Raw genomic sequence first — 15,877 nt, forward strand, 5'->3', positions numbered from 1 at the left:
GGATAGGAATTAAAAAAACAACAACTTCGCAACGTGTTTTACAGATATATAAAAGAAGATACTGGAATAAAGTGAAATGCACATTATCAAACAGCAAACTGTAAAAAAAAGGGCAACTGAGATTACAAAAAAAATTATATACTCTTCAAAAAAAGAAATGCAAAAGGCAAAATTTGAGACAAATTGTTAACAAGTTTATTCCGGGTAGTTCTGTATGACATGTGTGAAACTTTGCATATTCACTGCTGAACATCCAAAGTCTGCAAAGGCGAAGTCCACGCTTACTAGTTGAAGTTTAACGTCACTCAACGTCAATAACGAGTATGCCCCCCGTGAGCATCAATAACTGCTTGGCATCTCCTGCCCATGGAAGCGATGAGATGACGAATCACATCCTGTGGAATGGCTGTCCACTCAGCCCGCAAAGCTGCTGCAAGCTGAGATACAGTCTGCGGTTGAGGTTGTCGCCGTCGCAGACGTCGGTCCAACTCGTCCCAACGATGTTCGATGGGGTTTAAATCTGGTGATCTGGAGAGCCAGGGAAGAACGTTGATGTTGTGGTGTCTCAAGAAGACAGTGGTGAGTCGGGCTGTGTGAGGACGGGCATTGTCATGTTGAAAAACGTCGTTGACGTTCACCATGATGGGTTGCACATGGGGCCTAAGAATCTCGTCGACGTATCGTTGAGCCGTACGATTCCCTCGAATGTGCAAATGGTCTGTTCTGGCATTGTAGGAGATGGCAGCCCCCATCATGACGCTGCCACCACCAAATCTGTCAACTTCCTGCACACAGTTTGCTGCAAAACGTTCACCTCGACGACGGTAAACACGGGTCCTTTCATCCTGCCTACGAAGCATAAAACGTAATTCATTGCTGAACCAAACACGCCTCCATCGTCGATGAGGCCATACCCGATGTGCCCGAGTCCACTGCAGCCGTGCTTGACGATGTTGCTGGGTGAGGATGACGCCTTTGACTGGACGTCGAGGTCAGATTCCTGCATCTCGTAGACGGTTGCGTACGGTCTGATCGGAAATCCTACGCAGCCCTGGTATGGTTGTGGCAGTAGACGTCGCAGTGGTGGTCCTATCCCGAAGGTGACGTAACCGGATGTCGCGATCTTGTGCGGGTGTGGTCACACGAGGTCTGCCAGATCGTGGACGGTCACGAGTTGATCCATGTTGTTGGTGACGATTCCATAGCCTGGTGATAGTGGTTGGGTGAACATTCACAGCTCTGGCAACATCTGATCGAGATTCGCCTGCTTCCATTCGACCAATGGCGTTGTTGCGTTGTGCTTCAGTCAGTCTTGGCGTAACTGTATTGCGTGTCGGTGGCTTAACACTGAGCTATAGAAACCGAAAACACGTCACTTTTATAGGGATTTTGCACATGTTGCACTTGCAGAACATGCAGATCTCTCAAACAAATTTATTGGACACGAATGCGTTTAGGCGAAAAATCCGATGTTTTCCTCCGTTTTCAAAGTGCACAACTTTTATTGTCATTTTGGTCTGATAACCAGTGCCTTAACACGTGTAACATCACATACTCTGAGCTTGTAACGTTATTACATATATTCCTCTTTAAAATAAAAAATATCCCTTTTGCGTTTCTTTTTTTGAAGAGTATAGATTATTAGTCACTTTATAAAAGGAGTATTAGGCTTAGAAAATTGGTGTACAAAGATGATAAGCATTACAATATGCGTATATTTGCGTGAATATACATTCATGCAAATATTGTTTACATGAAAATATAAACAAAATATATGAATATATTAATAATTTAAAGCACAGATTACTGTATAAAAACGAACTACAATTCATGTGATTTTATCACAAATTTTATAGCTACTGACTTCTATCAAATGCTTTGCTAGCTCTCGGTGTTTAAACTCTCTCGTATGTTTTTCATTATTTATAATTCTTCCATACTTTACAAGCAAATATATAAAAAATATGCAAAATACTTTATAATTTCATATCGTATGGTAAACTTGAGAAGAATGTTACTAAATTCATTTTCATATATAGTTTAAGTATACTTTTTTATTATAATTACAACTGCAGTATACAACGCTGCCAAGTGTAGGTTGACAAAAAATATTATGTGCAAATCTGATGTAATGTCGGATCACCAGAGGTAAAATGAAAGAAAGAAACACAACGAAATAAACAAATGTATCATATAAACATCTTATTTTTATCTTTTAGGCTTCATGTCATGCACGTATGATGGGTTTATTTTAACAATCATAGTCAAAGCAAGCTTTATAGTAGTCGCTGATAATGACCAGTCAAAACGTTTCGATCGTAAGATGATTTTACTATCCTATGCTAGTAAATGGCAGCTAATCACAGTAACATTCTATGTTTTATGTACAAACATTGTTTAAAAATACGTATACAGAAATTACCAGGCCCGGCATGGCCAAGCGTGTTAAAGTGTGTGACTCGTAATCTGAGGGTCACGGGTTCGCATCCCGGTCGCGCCAAACATGCTCGCCCTTTCAGCCGTGGGGGCGTTATAATGTTACGGTCAATATCACTATTCGTTGGTAAAAGAGTAGCCCAAGAGTTGGCGGTGGGTGATGATGACTAGCTGCCTTCCCTCTTGTCTTACACTGCTAAATTAGGGACGGCTAGCACAGATAGCTCTCGAGTAGCTTTGTACGAAATTCCCAAACTAACTAACTAACTAAGAAATTACCAGCCTTGATTGATTCATAAAATTATTCGGTTAATTAGTTGGCAATGGTATTCACTCGCACGCATACATACAATTACTAATCAACAGTTCCCCGCTGGTACAGCGGTAAGTTTATGAATTTACAAAGCTAAAACAAGAGGTTCGATTTCCCTCGGTGAACTCAGTAGATAGCCCAATGTGGCTTTTCTATAAGAAAAACACACGCAACCTAATCAACAGAACAATACACCACTCAATACACAAAGGCCAATCAACTGTTAGAATCGCTCTTCACAACATACGGGAGCATATTGATTTTTTTTTCCGTTCGTGAAGCCAAAATATTTACTACGTACTATGCGCGAGCACTTAAGGTATGCTGAAATGAAACTTTTATATTATTTTTAAAATCATAAATAAAAAAGTGTAACTAAATAAAACCATTAATAACTTTGAAATTTCACTTTATTGTTTGACAACTACGATGGTAAGAAATCTAACTTATATGAAACCTAGTGTGTGTGTGTGCGGCCCGCTACGCTTGATTTTTTGAAACAGGAGGAGTCATAGAAGCCAAAATGCATTTATCCAGATAGAATAGTTCGATTATTGTCACTCCATTACAATTGCAATGATATGTGTAAGAGGTGTGTAAAGGGTGCCGTGAAACCTTATAAATGTAATGAGTGTTGGTACAATAAGGGTAAAGTAAGGAGGTAATGTGAGATCACCTAAGCCTAGAGCCAATGGATAAAATTTATTATCAAAGTAAAAATATTGATTAAATTTTAGGCTTAAGTCAGTGACACAGCAAGTTTACCACTGGGAGAAAAGCAGAAAATGTTAAGGAGGGCCAGTAAAGCTTAAATTGATCTAAATTTTTAATAAAATGGTTATTGAAAATCAAATGTAATAGTATTTGTAGAAGTTTTATTATTTTTTATTAAATAATACCAGTTTATTAAATATAAAAGCTGATAAATAATTTGTGATTAGTATACTCAGATTTTATCAGGGAGCGGGCCTACTTGGACCCCCTTGACTACGCCCCTGAATTTAATCGTATCTGAATTAAGCTATTTTCTATTATATCATCAACGTTTGTATTGATAAAACCTCTTTAATCAACGTACAGTTTTATTGTCTATATATTTCGTTTTATCCTTTCTCTACACAGACAAACAACAATATTATATACTTTTATCTGTAAGTTCATACAGTCTCTATCACGATTGAACGAAAATAATTTAATGGTATCTTTCATGAGAGCAACTGATGTGGTTAATAGTCAGAAAATATTTATGGTCTTCAGTATTTTGTGGTATAAGGTATAAGGAATTTTACTTCGAACCGTTACTAATTACGAATTTTTTAAGCACATGCAGGTAACTCAGTTATCCTTGTCATCGAAAGCGCCGTAACACGTGTGCTTACATCAACTCAAGAACGTCCGTGCAGGGTCCAAAATCGAGTTTTTTACACGAAGAATTAATATAACTGCACATCAAACTGCGTAATGTATTCTACTGTTTGCCCATGTTGAGCAAAATCGTATACAGGAGAAGCGATAGATTATTAATAGAACGGACCCGAGAACGTCTCAGAACAGCGTGTCCCAAACTTTCCCGGTTCAGCAATTTTTTTAACGGCGCCCCTAGACAAAAAGTTTTTTTTTTGGGGGGAATTTCGCACAAAGCTACTCGAGGGCTATCTGTGCTAGCCGTCCCTAATTTAGCAGTGTAAGACTAGAGGGAAGGCAGCTAGTCATCACCACCCACCGCCAACTCTTGGGCTACTCTTTTACCAACGAAAAGTGGGATTGACCGTAACATTATAACGCCCCCACGGCTGGGAGGGCGAGCATGTTTAGCGCGACGCGGGCGCGAACCCGCGACCCTCTGATTACGAGTCGCGCGCCTTACGTGCTTGGCCATGGCGGGCCAAGACAAAAAGAAAAACCAACAGTTCCGTTTATTAAGCGTGTGTTTTTCTTATGGCAAAACCACATCGTACTATCTGCTGAGCCCACCGAGGGAAATCAAGCCCCTGATTTTAGCGTTGTAAATCCGTGGACATACCGCTGTACTAGCGGAGGGCAGTTTATTAAGTACTTAGGCCAAAACAACTTAATACTTAATAAGTATTTATGTCCTAACAACTTAGTAACCGTTTGAAATAATAATACACATAAATTGAAAGTAAAATCAATATTTTTATTTCATTTAAAATTAACCACAATTATTAATGGGATGTGTGCACCTGTTGGGCACTGCACAGCTTCTCAAACCTTGGACACCACCACCTTCATTCTCTGTTCCACATTGATTTTTGCGTAGTGCTTTCTTTTTATCACAGCAACCACCAAAAACTGAGTTTTGCAGGGATATGACGTCACAAATGGAATTAGGATTCGCTGAGCTTTAGCACTTAAAAATAGATATTTATCTTTTACTGATAACCAAAACTCAGTTCCATGCTGCCAAATTTTGATTTTAAAGTCTTGTCACAAGATAACTCAATAAGATTTTCTTCTTCTGTAGAGGTAAATTCAGATGGGGCCTTAGCCTTGAATGGGTCTTGGATCCATGCAATCTTTTCCAGATCTTCTGGAAAGTAATTTTCAAACCAGTTACTGAGCTGTGTAAGATGCTCCTCAAAAATAGATTTTAGTTCGTGGGTCAAATCGATTTAATTGGATGGAACAAACTACTGTAACATGGGAAAACAGTCTTTGCCACCATCTTCATTCATTTTTCTTCTCCATAGTAGTAAATTTTTTTCTGAAGGCTGAAATCTTCTCTGCGGGTTTCAGAATGTGCATGTTGCTTCTCTGCAGAGAAAGATTCAACGCATTCAGTTTTCGGAAAAGAAATCGCACAGGCATGCTAATTTTAACAAAATATCAGTATTTAAGAAGTTTTTAGCACATTCTTATCCCATATTCTTACACGGTTAAAATAAAAACGCCCTCTGTGGCCGAGTTTTTATAAAGTTCATCAATTTAAACACACTTTCCATGACTAGGTCCAGTGGAGGACTCAGGTTCTTTGACGCAAGGGCTTCGCTGTTGATCATGCAGTGGTTCCACAGTGCATAAAGAGCTTTGCTTCGTATGAGTGCCTGCAATCCTTCATAACAGCCGGACACAGAGCGATCACCATCGGTACAGACGGCAACGCACTTAGTCCAGTCTAAGTTGTTTTCACACATAAAAGTGTCAAGGATTTCAAACAAGTCTTGAGCCTTTGTACTTGCAGTAATACTTTTACAAAAGAGGCCTTCCACAATCTTGTCACCATCCACGAACCATGAGCAGCAAATCAAATGAGCATCCTTGTTATTATCCATCGCCTCATCTAGCTGCAACCTGAATTCCTTCCCTTTCTTTTTTTCAATTAGCTGATCATTGAGGTCTTCAGCCATGTGTTGGATTCCATGACTAATAGTGTTATTGGATAAAGGCACCTTTGAAAGCACTCTTCCTGCAGATTCACCAACCATAATATTCACTATATCCGCTACAGCCGGCAAAATCAGTTCTTCTGCAATGTTGTGAGGCTGTTTACGTTCCACGACTCTATATGTTACCTTGTAGAAAGCTAGCAAAGCATTGCTTGGTATTGATACTTGTTCCAAAAATGTACTTTTTTGTTATCTCAATACTTTTAACTTTCTGGAAAATAATCACGGGATTTACTGGACATGTTAGGATGACTGATCTCTAAGTGGCGTTTTAGTTTACTTGGAAGCATGCACTCTGAAGCCAAAACGTTTAGACATAATACACGCTACGGACACTCTTCATGATTGACGGCCCGGCATGGCCAAGCGTGTTAAAGCATGAGACTCGTAATCTGAGGGTCGTGGGTTCGCATTCCCGTCGCGCCAAACATGCTCGCCCTTTCAGCCGTGGGGGCGTTATAATGTTACGGTTAATCCTACTATTCGTTGGTAAAAGAGAAGCCCAAGAGCTGGCGGTGGGTGGTGATGACTAGCTGCCTTCCCTCTGGTCTTACACTGCTAAATTAGGGACGGCTAGCGCAGATAGCCCTTGAGTAGCTTTGCGCGAAATTCCAAAAACCAAACCATCATGATTGACATCTACCGAAGTGAAACCAAAATCTAGATAACTATCGTTATATTTCTGTGTCTTTACAACTTTGCCACTGGTTTGTGGTTCGCCATCCTTTTCTTCACTCCCATACTTCTTATTAATGTTAAAAAATCTTTCCATTTTTATGCACAAGGACTAAAAATCAACAAAATAATTCACTGAACTTCGCTAAACCTCACAGAGACTTGATCACAACATCCTTCAGTTATTTCGATTACTGACTGACCCGGAGAGTCGACAGATATTTATATACAAAATCTAAGAAACGAGAAAGTTCGAGAAGTTACTGGCGTAGCCGAAATTACAAGTAAACAAAACCATATCTCAAACATTCGAGTACCTCATCGAAAGGAATACAGAGCGATCTAATATTAAAAATTGTGAACTACCTCGAGCTAGTAGTTCGCGAGGTGTCCGACAGATGTCGATATCGCCATGTTACCCTCGAAAATTTGAAATATTCCGCAGCGCCCCAGGTAGTCACGGTGCATAGATTGGGAACCACTGTCTTGAGAGATATAATAAATTGTAACGCAAATAAAACAGTAACAGCAATATCACGTTATTTTTTGTTACTAAGCAACATGATATGTTCGAGCTTATTTTTACCAAAATACACTGACTTTTCTTCATATTATTATAACTAAATTTTACAAATAATTATTCTATTATTAAAAACAATTCAAGCTGGACTTTAAGAAACTAATTTCTGTCACAACAGATGGTGCTCCCACCATGACTGGGGAGGAATTAGAATTTGTTTCTCTCTTGAAGCAGCATTTAATTGAAAATAATATGAAGTCCACCTGCTATCTTTCCATTGCATCTTGCATCAGGAAAATTTGTGCTCAGATGTCTAAAAGTGATGAATTGAAAAAAATTGATGGACATTGTTGTAAAATTGTGAAACATGTTAGAAGTGGAAGCTCTCTCATCCATCGACAGTTTGTTGAGTCTTTGAAGAAAAGCAGTGACTGTACTTTTGATGACTTTACTGATTTTGCAAATGTAAGATGGTTTAGTAGAGAAAAAATTTGGAACGATTTACTTCTTTATTTCCTCAAATAAAAGAGTATCTTGTTGAAAAAGGTAAGATTGAAAATTTCTCTGAAATTGAAACTTTGCCATGGCAGTGTGATTTGCACTTTCTGTGCGACATGATGGCTCACTTGAATAATTTGAATACGAAGCTTCAGGGAAGAGGTAAAATAATAAGCGAGCAATCACAGTCTAGTCATAAATTTCAATTAAAGGTAAACCTCCTTGCGGAACAATTACAAAAGAATGATTTCATATATTTTGCAAAGTTGAATAGTTTTCTAACAAATAATAAGGACAATGATCTTTATGTAAATTGGATCAAAAATCTATCTCAAACATTTGAATCACATTTCTCCGAACTTACAAATTTGAAATTGATATTTGAATTTTTGCATGATCCATTTCAATTTAACTTTAGAAATTCCAGTGAAGAAATTACATCTTTTTTGTCTTTGGATAAGTGTGGATTTGAAGACGAGATGCTTACCCTGCAAGGTGTACAACATATAAAAGGTAAACAAAAATGTTCTATCAGAGAGATGTGGCTCACTATTCTGATAAATGAGAGTCTTCCAAAGTTAAAGATAGCAATTTCAAAATTATTTCCCATGTTTGGATCCACATGGGTGTGTGAGTCAACATTATCTACGCTTTATACTTGCTCAAGTCTAGATACAGATCTCGGCTTACTGACATACATTTAGAGGCAGCGCCAAGATGCTTATTGAGCATGGATATTCAGCCAAAGTTTACGAAATTTGTTGATGAAATGCAATTATACTGATTAAACTAATATCTTTTTTTTTTTCGAATAGAGTGGCCAACGTTGTTTCCATTAGCCACAGTTGTGGCCACTGTGAAAAAATAAGTTGTCCACCCATGCTCTATAGACTAGTATGCAATAACTGTGTAGCTATCATAATCTACCCCTAAAGATAACCTACAATCGTGTAACAAAAAACGCACAAGATCGGTTTTACCACTTGACCATTTGAACTGTACAGCGGTAAGACTATGAATTTACAACACTAAAATCAGGAGGTTCGATTCCTCTCGCTGGGCTCAGCAGATAGCCCGATGTGACTGTGCTATAAGGAAACACACACACACACACCCAAAAACATATAGTTAACAAAAACTTCATATTAAAACTATATTTGAAAAAAAAAACATATTCTTATGTACAAGAGTTGCACCACTCATTATCATAAATAAACTCGTTAACATTATTCATTATATATAAACCCTTTATGAAATATGTTAATAAACTTTAACCATTTTGAAGATTAAGTAGAAATTATGAATAAAACCTTATACGGTAAAACGAAAAAAGAAAGGAAAACGTTTGTTTGTTTTGAATTTTGCACAAAGCTACAGGAGGACTATCTGCGCTACCGTCCCCATTTTAGCAGTGTAAGACTAGAGGGAAGGCAGCTAATCATCATCGTCAAATCTTGGGATACTCTTTTACCAACGAGTAGTGGGATTGACCGTCACATTACAACGACTCCACGGCTGAAAGGGCGAGCATGTTTGGTGAGACAGGAATTCGAACCCGCGACCCTCAGATTACGAGTCGAGTGCCTTATCCACCTGGCCATGCCGGGCTAAAAGAAAACAACTGAGGACGATACTAAAAATCATTAAACAAACATTGCAGATATGTTATAAGAACACTTGATGATATAATTACACGTAGCTGATTGTCAACAAAACTGTTACATTTCCTACTCGAGATATCTTATAAGGTCAATTCGAATATCTTGACAAATTTCTTTATTACTTCATTGCACAGTTAAAGTACACGTCCTACTTCTTACCAATGTTACTGGAAGTTTCGCAGAATGCTTTAATCCATTTAAATCCAGTAATAGGGTTAACTCTCATCAGCAAATTTAGGTTTCAGTTCTTTATGCTTTAGCTTCTTGCAATTCAATAAAGTCCATCCTCATATTAATAAAATAAACAAACTCATTAGCATATTTGCTGTGCTGAAGGAGCTTTACACCTACAACCATTCATGTTGGTAATTAGAATCTATTGAACAGTCATATTGTTAATTAAAACTATTATAGTGTGATATAATTAAGGTTTAAGTAAACATTAGTGTTAGATACACGACTGTTTAGGTTTAATGCGAGTTTTAAGCATAACATGATTGTTAAATTTATTTTTAGAAGCGATAGTTTACCTATGTTTGTTTAAATAAATGTGTATGAATCACATATTATGTCGTTCAATTGTTGTAAGTTGTCGCTTGTTCTATTATTACATGTTTCTAGAACCTCGCTGTTATGATTTAGTATTATTACATCATAATACCTCGTAGTGTATAGAACGTTATAGGCCTCGGTTAGGCTTTTACACACGTACAAAGCATAGTTCGAAGTAGTTACATAGTGAATTAAACAAAGTTATATATACAGACATTATCAAGAACTTAGAATATATACAGTAAAGTAAATATACAGGTGTGTTTGGCGAAGGATGTTGATATTGTTTTGAATTAAGCACAAAGATACACAATGGGCTATCTGTGCTCTCCCCAACACGAGTATCGAAACCCGGATTTTAGCGGTGTGAGTCCGCAAACATACCACTGTGCCATTGAAGGGCTTTGCTAAGGATTCTTCTACAGTAACTGTCTGTGATGTGTTGGCGATTAATTCGGCAGTAAACGAATATCACACACTCCACTTGTTTTTAAAATAATATATATATATATACCGTATTACTTCGAATTTAAGACCCACCTTTTTTCTCATTTTTCCGAAATGAAAATTAGGGTGCGTCTTAAATTCGAAGTATTATTTTTCACTCTTTGAAAGTCTCGAAAACATCGTATTCCTTGAACAATAACGATTTCCGAAAAAAATTCATGCATTAACAAACAGATTGAACAATATTTTAAAAAGGACGTAGCTTAGAAAGACTAAAAAACACGTACAAAACGTCAAATTTGCCGATGTCATCGACTCTAGTGGAGTAGTTGGATATCACCGTTCTCAGTCTTTGTACGATTTTCTGTTGTTTTTGTTATTTTCATTGAGTTTTTACCCATTACGATGCCAAATTTAAAAGAAAAGTTATTTTGTGCGCCAAACAGATTGGGAATCGTGCCGCCGGTAAAAAGTATAAAGTGAGTGTGGCAAATGTACATCGTTGGCGTGGTATAAAAAACAAGTTGTTTTCATCCAAGAAAAGTACAAAGTCATTTTCTAGCCCAAGAAAAGGAAGACATCTTGAAATTGATGCCTCCGTTTTAACGTACTTCAGAGAGTTACGAAATAAAGGATCGTCTGTAACGAGAGAAGTCTTAATGTTAAAAGCAACAAAAAGTCCAAGAAATAGTGGTATTTCATTTAAGGCTAGTCGTGGCTGGTGTGAGAAATTTATGAAAAGAGAAGGTTTATCATTACGGCGAAGGACAACAATTAGTCAAAAATTGCCGTCAGATTTTGAAGACGCGGAAGATATAACGCAAATAACATTCTTTGGGACAATAGTGAATCAAGCGATGATGATGCTTCAAGTTCAGAATATAAGAGTGAGTCAGAAGGAACATCGGAGTAACATTCCGATTAAATAAAGAAAGCAGAAAGAAACATTATTGTAATGAAATTTATTTTTTTGTATATTTTATACATTTTATTATATTTCATATTAAATACATTATTAACATTTTTGATTCGTTAATAAATTCTTTCAAGACGTGTTCACTCCTTTCTAATTATTATCCAATTTTTTCTCTGAAAATCCCTTTTTAAAAGTGGGGTGCCTCTTAAATTAGTTGGTGTCTTAAAGTAATACGGTATATATGTGAAAAACAAGTTACATATGTGTACAAACTTCTTCATAATACGTAGGTGAGATCATAGTTGTATCTTAAACACTATATAGTTCTAGGCCCGGCATGGCCAGGTGGATTATGGCGTTCGACTCGTAATCTGAGGGTCATCGGTTCGAATCCCCGTCGCACCAAACATGCTCGTCCTTTCAGTCGTGGGGGTGTTAAAATGTTACGGTCAATCCCACTATTCGTTGATATAAGAGTAGCCCAAGAGATGGCGGTGGATGGTGATGACTAGCTGCCTTCCCTCTAGTTGTACGCTGCTAAATTAGGGATGGTTAGCGCAGATAGCCCTCGAGCAGCTTTGCGCGAAATTCAAAAAACAAACAAACAATCTATTCTTCTTCTCAAAATTCTACTTAAGCCAATTAATTTAGTTTACAATTCAGTTAACAAGTCAATCTATTTTGATCGCAATGTTATTTACGTATAATTCATTTACGTTGTCGTGTAAGTTATTACAGTTGTATCCTGAACTTCCAATAATCTTCTCCTTTACATACTTCCAATAATCATCTGTCTTTTGTCAAAGTCCACATAGGTAGGTCCACTTAGTTTAAAACAACCTTTAACAAATTATTCTCTTTATCTCTATCAAACTCTTAATCTTACTCTAATGTATCAACCGTCAGGTTACTCACTCTTAGGCCCCGCATGGCCAGATGAGTTAAGGCGTTCGATTCATAATTCGCGGTTCGCGGGTTCAAATCCCCACTAATTTCACACTAATTTCCTTTCGTCTAGTCACAGATATTTGTATGTCTGTCATATAGGCCTTCGAGAAATTTCCATGGTTCTGACATCAATGGATTGCAAATAAATGTTAGATATCGTCGAAATTACTGAATTACAAATAAATACATGAATAAAACTACTTATAATAAATATTCTTTTAGATTTCACAGATATAGTTAGATAGAGAGACATATCTAGACTGCATAACTGTGAATCTAGCCATAAAGAACATATAATGACGATTTCTAAAGATAAATTATCACAGATTATATTGTAATGATAGAGCAAGAAAAATAATTCATCTTGTCAAATTATGTTCTAAAGTAACTGAGAGGCCCGGCATGGCCAGGTGGTGGAGGCGCTCGACTCGTCGTAATCCTAGGATTGCGGGTTCGAATCCCCGTCGCACCAAACATGCTCGCCGTTTCAGCCGTGGGAACGTTATAATGTGACGGACAATCCCACTATTCGTTGATAAAAGAGTAGCCTAAGAGTTGGCGGTGGGTGATGTTGACTAGCTGCCTTTCTTCTAATCTTATACTGCTAAATTAGGGACGGCTAGCGCAGGTAGCCTTCGTGTAGCTTTGTGCGAAATTTTAAAAAACAAACAAGTAACTTAGCCAGCCTGCATAGACAATAACGAAAAAGAGGCAATTATTTAAAGCTCTGATGTAACTGTGATAACTTTGCGGTGAAATGAATATTTGTATACATGTTTGACTTCTTTTAATATTATATTTTAAACAAGTGAATTGTGTGCGATTTGTTTATCATTAAAATTTATCGGCAACAAGTCACAGACATCTATTATAAATAATTCAACTTGCACATAAAAACCTTACAGTTAGCACTTCTTTTGGCTAAAGTAATAAACTTCTCTTATTTTTCTCACAAAGATAAAATGTGATTATTATACTATTAAGGTTGAACCGAATTACGTTGTTAACAAAACACTTAGCCGTGTGTATGGTATGAAATATGGTATAATTCACTGATTTTCATGAGCTCTAAGTAAACATTTAATGTTTGTAACGTGTACAAGTAACTATTTCTTATTTTATAGTAATAAGTCTTTGGTGTAGGTTAATATGACATCCGATGAGTATTGTAAATGTAATCTGTTATTCAACTTTGATGATAATGTATGTGTTTGTATGTTTTTCTTATAGCAAAGCCACATGGGGCTATCTGCTGAGCCCACCGAGGGGAATCGAACCCCTGATTTTAGCGTTGTAAATCCGGAGACATACCGCTGTACTAGCGGGGAGGATGTTAGTGTAGACCAAGTTCCCCGCTGGTACAGCGGTTAGTCTACGGATTTACAATGCTACTCTTAGGGATTCTATTCTCCTCGGTAGATTCAGTAAATAGCCAGATGTGGCCTTTCTATAAGAAAACACACAGTAGACGCAAAATCGAGCCCTCATAACATATGACTTGAAGCCCAAACGACAGAACTTTAGTTAGTATAACATCTCATGACCAACAAACTGAGGTAGACTTAAAAAAACAACAAGAACAAAGAACTAGAAAAGTGTGTAAGAAAACAAGCCTTATTAGTAATAATCTAACTAGAACAATGGGCGAATTTATGTAGATCAGTGTTACATTCTTGAGATATGGGCCAGGCCAGTGACAACACTACAAAAAACAAGTAAATTAAATAGACCAAAACTATTTCATTTGCTGATGTAGGGTGACGTAGTTACAATGATTACATTTGCGATTATTTAAAACACCATTAATTCAGAATTATCATATATTATTGAACTATTAAGCTGCAATTTTTAAAGTAATGTCTATGGTCTTTTGTGTTTATTAATTTGAATGATCTTATGATTACATGTATAAAATATGCACAAAGTTGTTTTTATATTTTACTCAGAGCCTTAGAAATAAAGATCATATGTCTGGGGACGCATGAGAATTAAGCGGCTGAAATAAAGTGTTTATAGTGTAACTCGTAGGATTCTTGGTTCGTGTAACTTTGCCGCAAAAACTTACTCCATGAGTATGCAGCCATGGTTGCGCTAAAGAGTGATAGTCAAATCCCACTATTCATTTAGACAAGAGTAGCCCAACAATTGCCAGAGGGTTCTATTGACTAGTTGTCCTCTCTCTCTGGTCTATCAGTTCAAAATCAGTAACTGCCATGAGTAAGTAGCTCTTGCGAGGCTTTGCGCGAAATTTTGAGATAAAAAACAAATTCATAATTCAGTAGTGTCTGCCAACAATAAAAAAAAGAAAACTGGTGCAGAAAGTTAAGAAGAGTTTTTATCATGTGTTAATGTAGTGCTTAAGTAAGTGAAAGCCTTTTGAACCATCTCTTTCATTTCTTATATAATGATTTGCCGTACGTTTTTTTTTAATTACTAATTCTAATATTCTACGATTTTTTGAGCGTTGAAGCTTTTCATGCCAAAAACCTTTAAAATGCCCTGAGCATGAGAATTAATAAATTGAGATGTATAATTTTAGTCAATCAATTTTAAATTTTCTCATGCTGTAGTTTTCCTAAAGTTAATTAAGCATGACGACGTAGATTTTAGAATTTTTCAAAATATTATAATCCTTAAAACTAGGATGCATCTACAAAATAAATATGAATAAAAAATAATAAAAACATCATAAACATTACATAACTAGGTTACTTATTATGCCCTCAACAGCGAAATAACAACCCATTTTCGAGAATTATTTAGGTCAATTACTCTTTCCTGAGATTATTATAACTTTTACGGTGTGGTATACTGCATTGTACCAAAGGCGCAAAAATACCAAGTTCCTTTCTATCAGAAGGCTTAGTAAACGAAAACGTTTTAGAAATCTTTTATATTAAGAGAGTGATCAATGAGTCTTTAAATGCCGTTTACTTTTTTATTCAGTATACACCGCAGCAACTAACTTTCTATACAATATATCTATAAATATATGGAATATACTAAAAGCACGTTATCAAGGTCTTCTTCACATCATTATTTTTCATAACTGATAATAATCTAGCAAGTTATAAATTTATTCCATAATCAAACACATTCATATAACTTTTCTATTATACAAAATTTACTAAGTATGTATATAGAAGAGGTATATGCTGTATCTGATCCTCTCTGGTCCAAAACATGGATCAAATCCCGATAAAGATCTGTGCACTTGATATTTGTTAAGCCTTAAATTAAAAACAATTAGCACTTTAAACCTGATATTTATTTAAAACAACTCATTTTTTTTTAATCTGCTTACGGGTAGCCACTAAATAGTCACTTCAGCCTCAGGAACCAATTTAGTATCCTATTAACTTAAATTTTCGGATTTTGGTACTAAGAAACTGAACGAGTTCAGTTAAAATACTCCAGGAATGATGCTAACTTGAATAAATCTCGTATTAGCTAATACTTAAAAGTTTAACCTAGATTAAGTCATATATACGATATCACTTATAC

The 15,877-nt window shown here is 36.5% G+C and overlaps 2 protein-coding genes across 5 annotated transcripts in view; both read right to left on the reverse strand.

Annotated features, from left to right (window-relative positions):
• The window catches only part of LOC143227585 (early estrogen-induced gene 1 protein-like), a 46,048-nt gene that overhangs the window by 29,555 nt on the left and 616 nt on the right, over positions 1 to 15,877 (reverse strand). The window contains exon 1 of one of the 4 annotated variants that reach the window (XM_076459020.1): positions 12,341 to 12,361. The exons of the other annotated variants lie outside the window; for them this stretch is intronic. The gene's annotated coding sequence lies outside the window, so the exon portion shown is untranslated. Of the gene's footprint in view, positions 1 to 12,340; positions 12,362 to 15,877 lie in introns of those variants that run through there. 4 annotated transcript variants of the gene reach the window in all.
• On the reverse strand, positions 3,307 to 6,195 carry LOC143233324 (zinc finger MYM-type protein 6-like). The gene is made up of 3 exons (XM_076469456.1): positions 5,991 to 6,195; positions 5,706 to 5,885; positions 3,307 to 3,431 (listed from the first exon to the last, which is right to left on the reverse strand). Exons 1-3 carry the CDS (start codon positions 6,193 to 6,195, stop codon positions 3,307 to 3,309), a joined length of 510 nt encoding a protein of 169 aa, XP_076325571.1.

The sequence above is a fragment of the Tachypleus tridentatus genome, chromosome 1, assembly GCF_004210375.1.
Source record: "Tachypleus tridentatus isolate NWPU-2018 chromosome 1, ASM421037v1, whole genome shotgun sequence".
NCBI classification, from domain to species: Eukaryota; Metazoa; Arthropoda; class Merostomata; order Xiphosura; family Limulidae; genus Tachypleus; species Tachypleus tridentatus.

Bases quoted from the DNA above. Each gene is read 5' to 3' on its own strand.
- LOC143233324 (XM_076469456.1), bottom strand. From the start codon at position 6,195: ATGGTTGGTGAATCTGCAGGAAGAGTGCTTTCAAAGGTGCCTTTATCC. The intron at 5,886-5,990 runs GTGACAAGATTG...AAAACAACTTAG, and splicing joins CTGCTCATGGTTCGTGGATG to ACTGGACTAAGTGCGTTGCC. The intron at 3,432-5,705 runs GTGTGTTTAAAT...CATTGGCTCTAG, and splicing joins ACTGGACCTAGTCATGGAAA to GCTTAGGTGATCTCACATTA.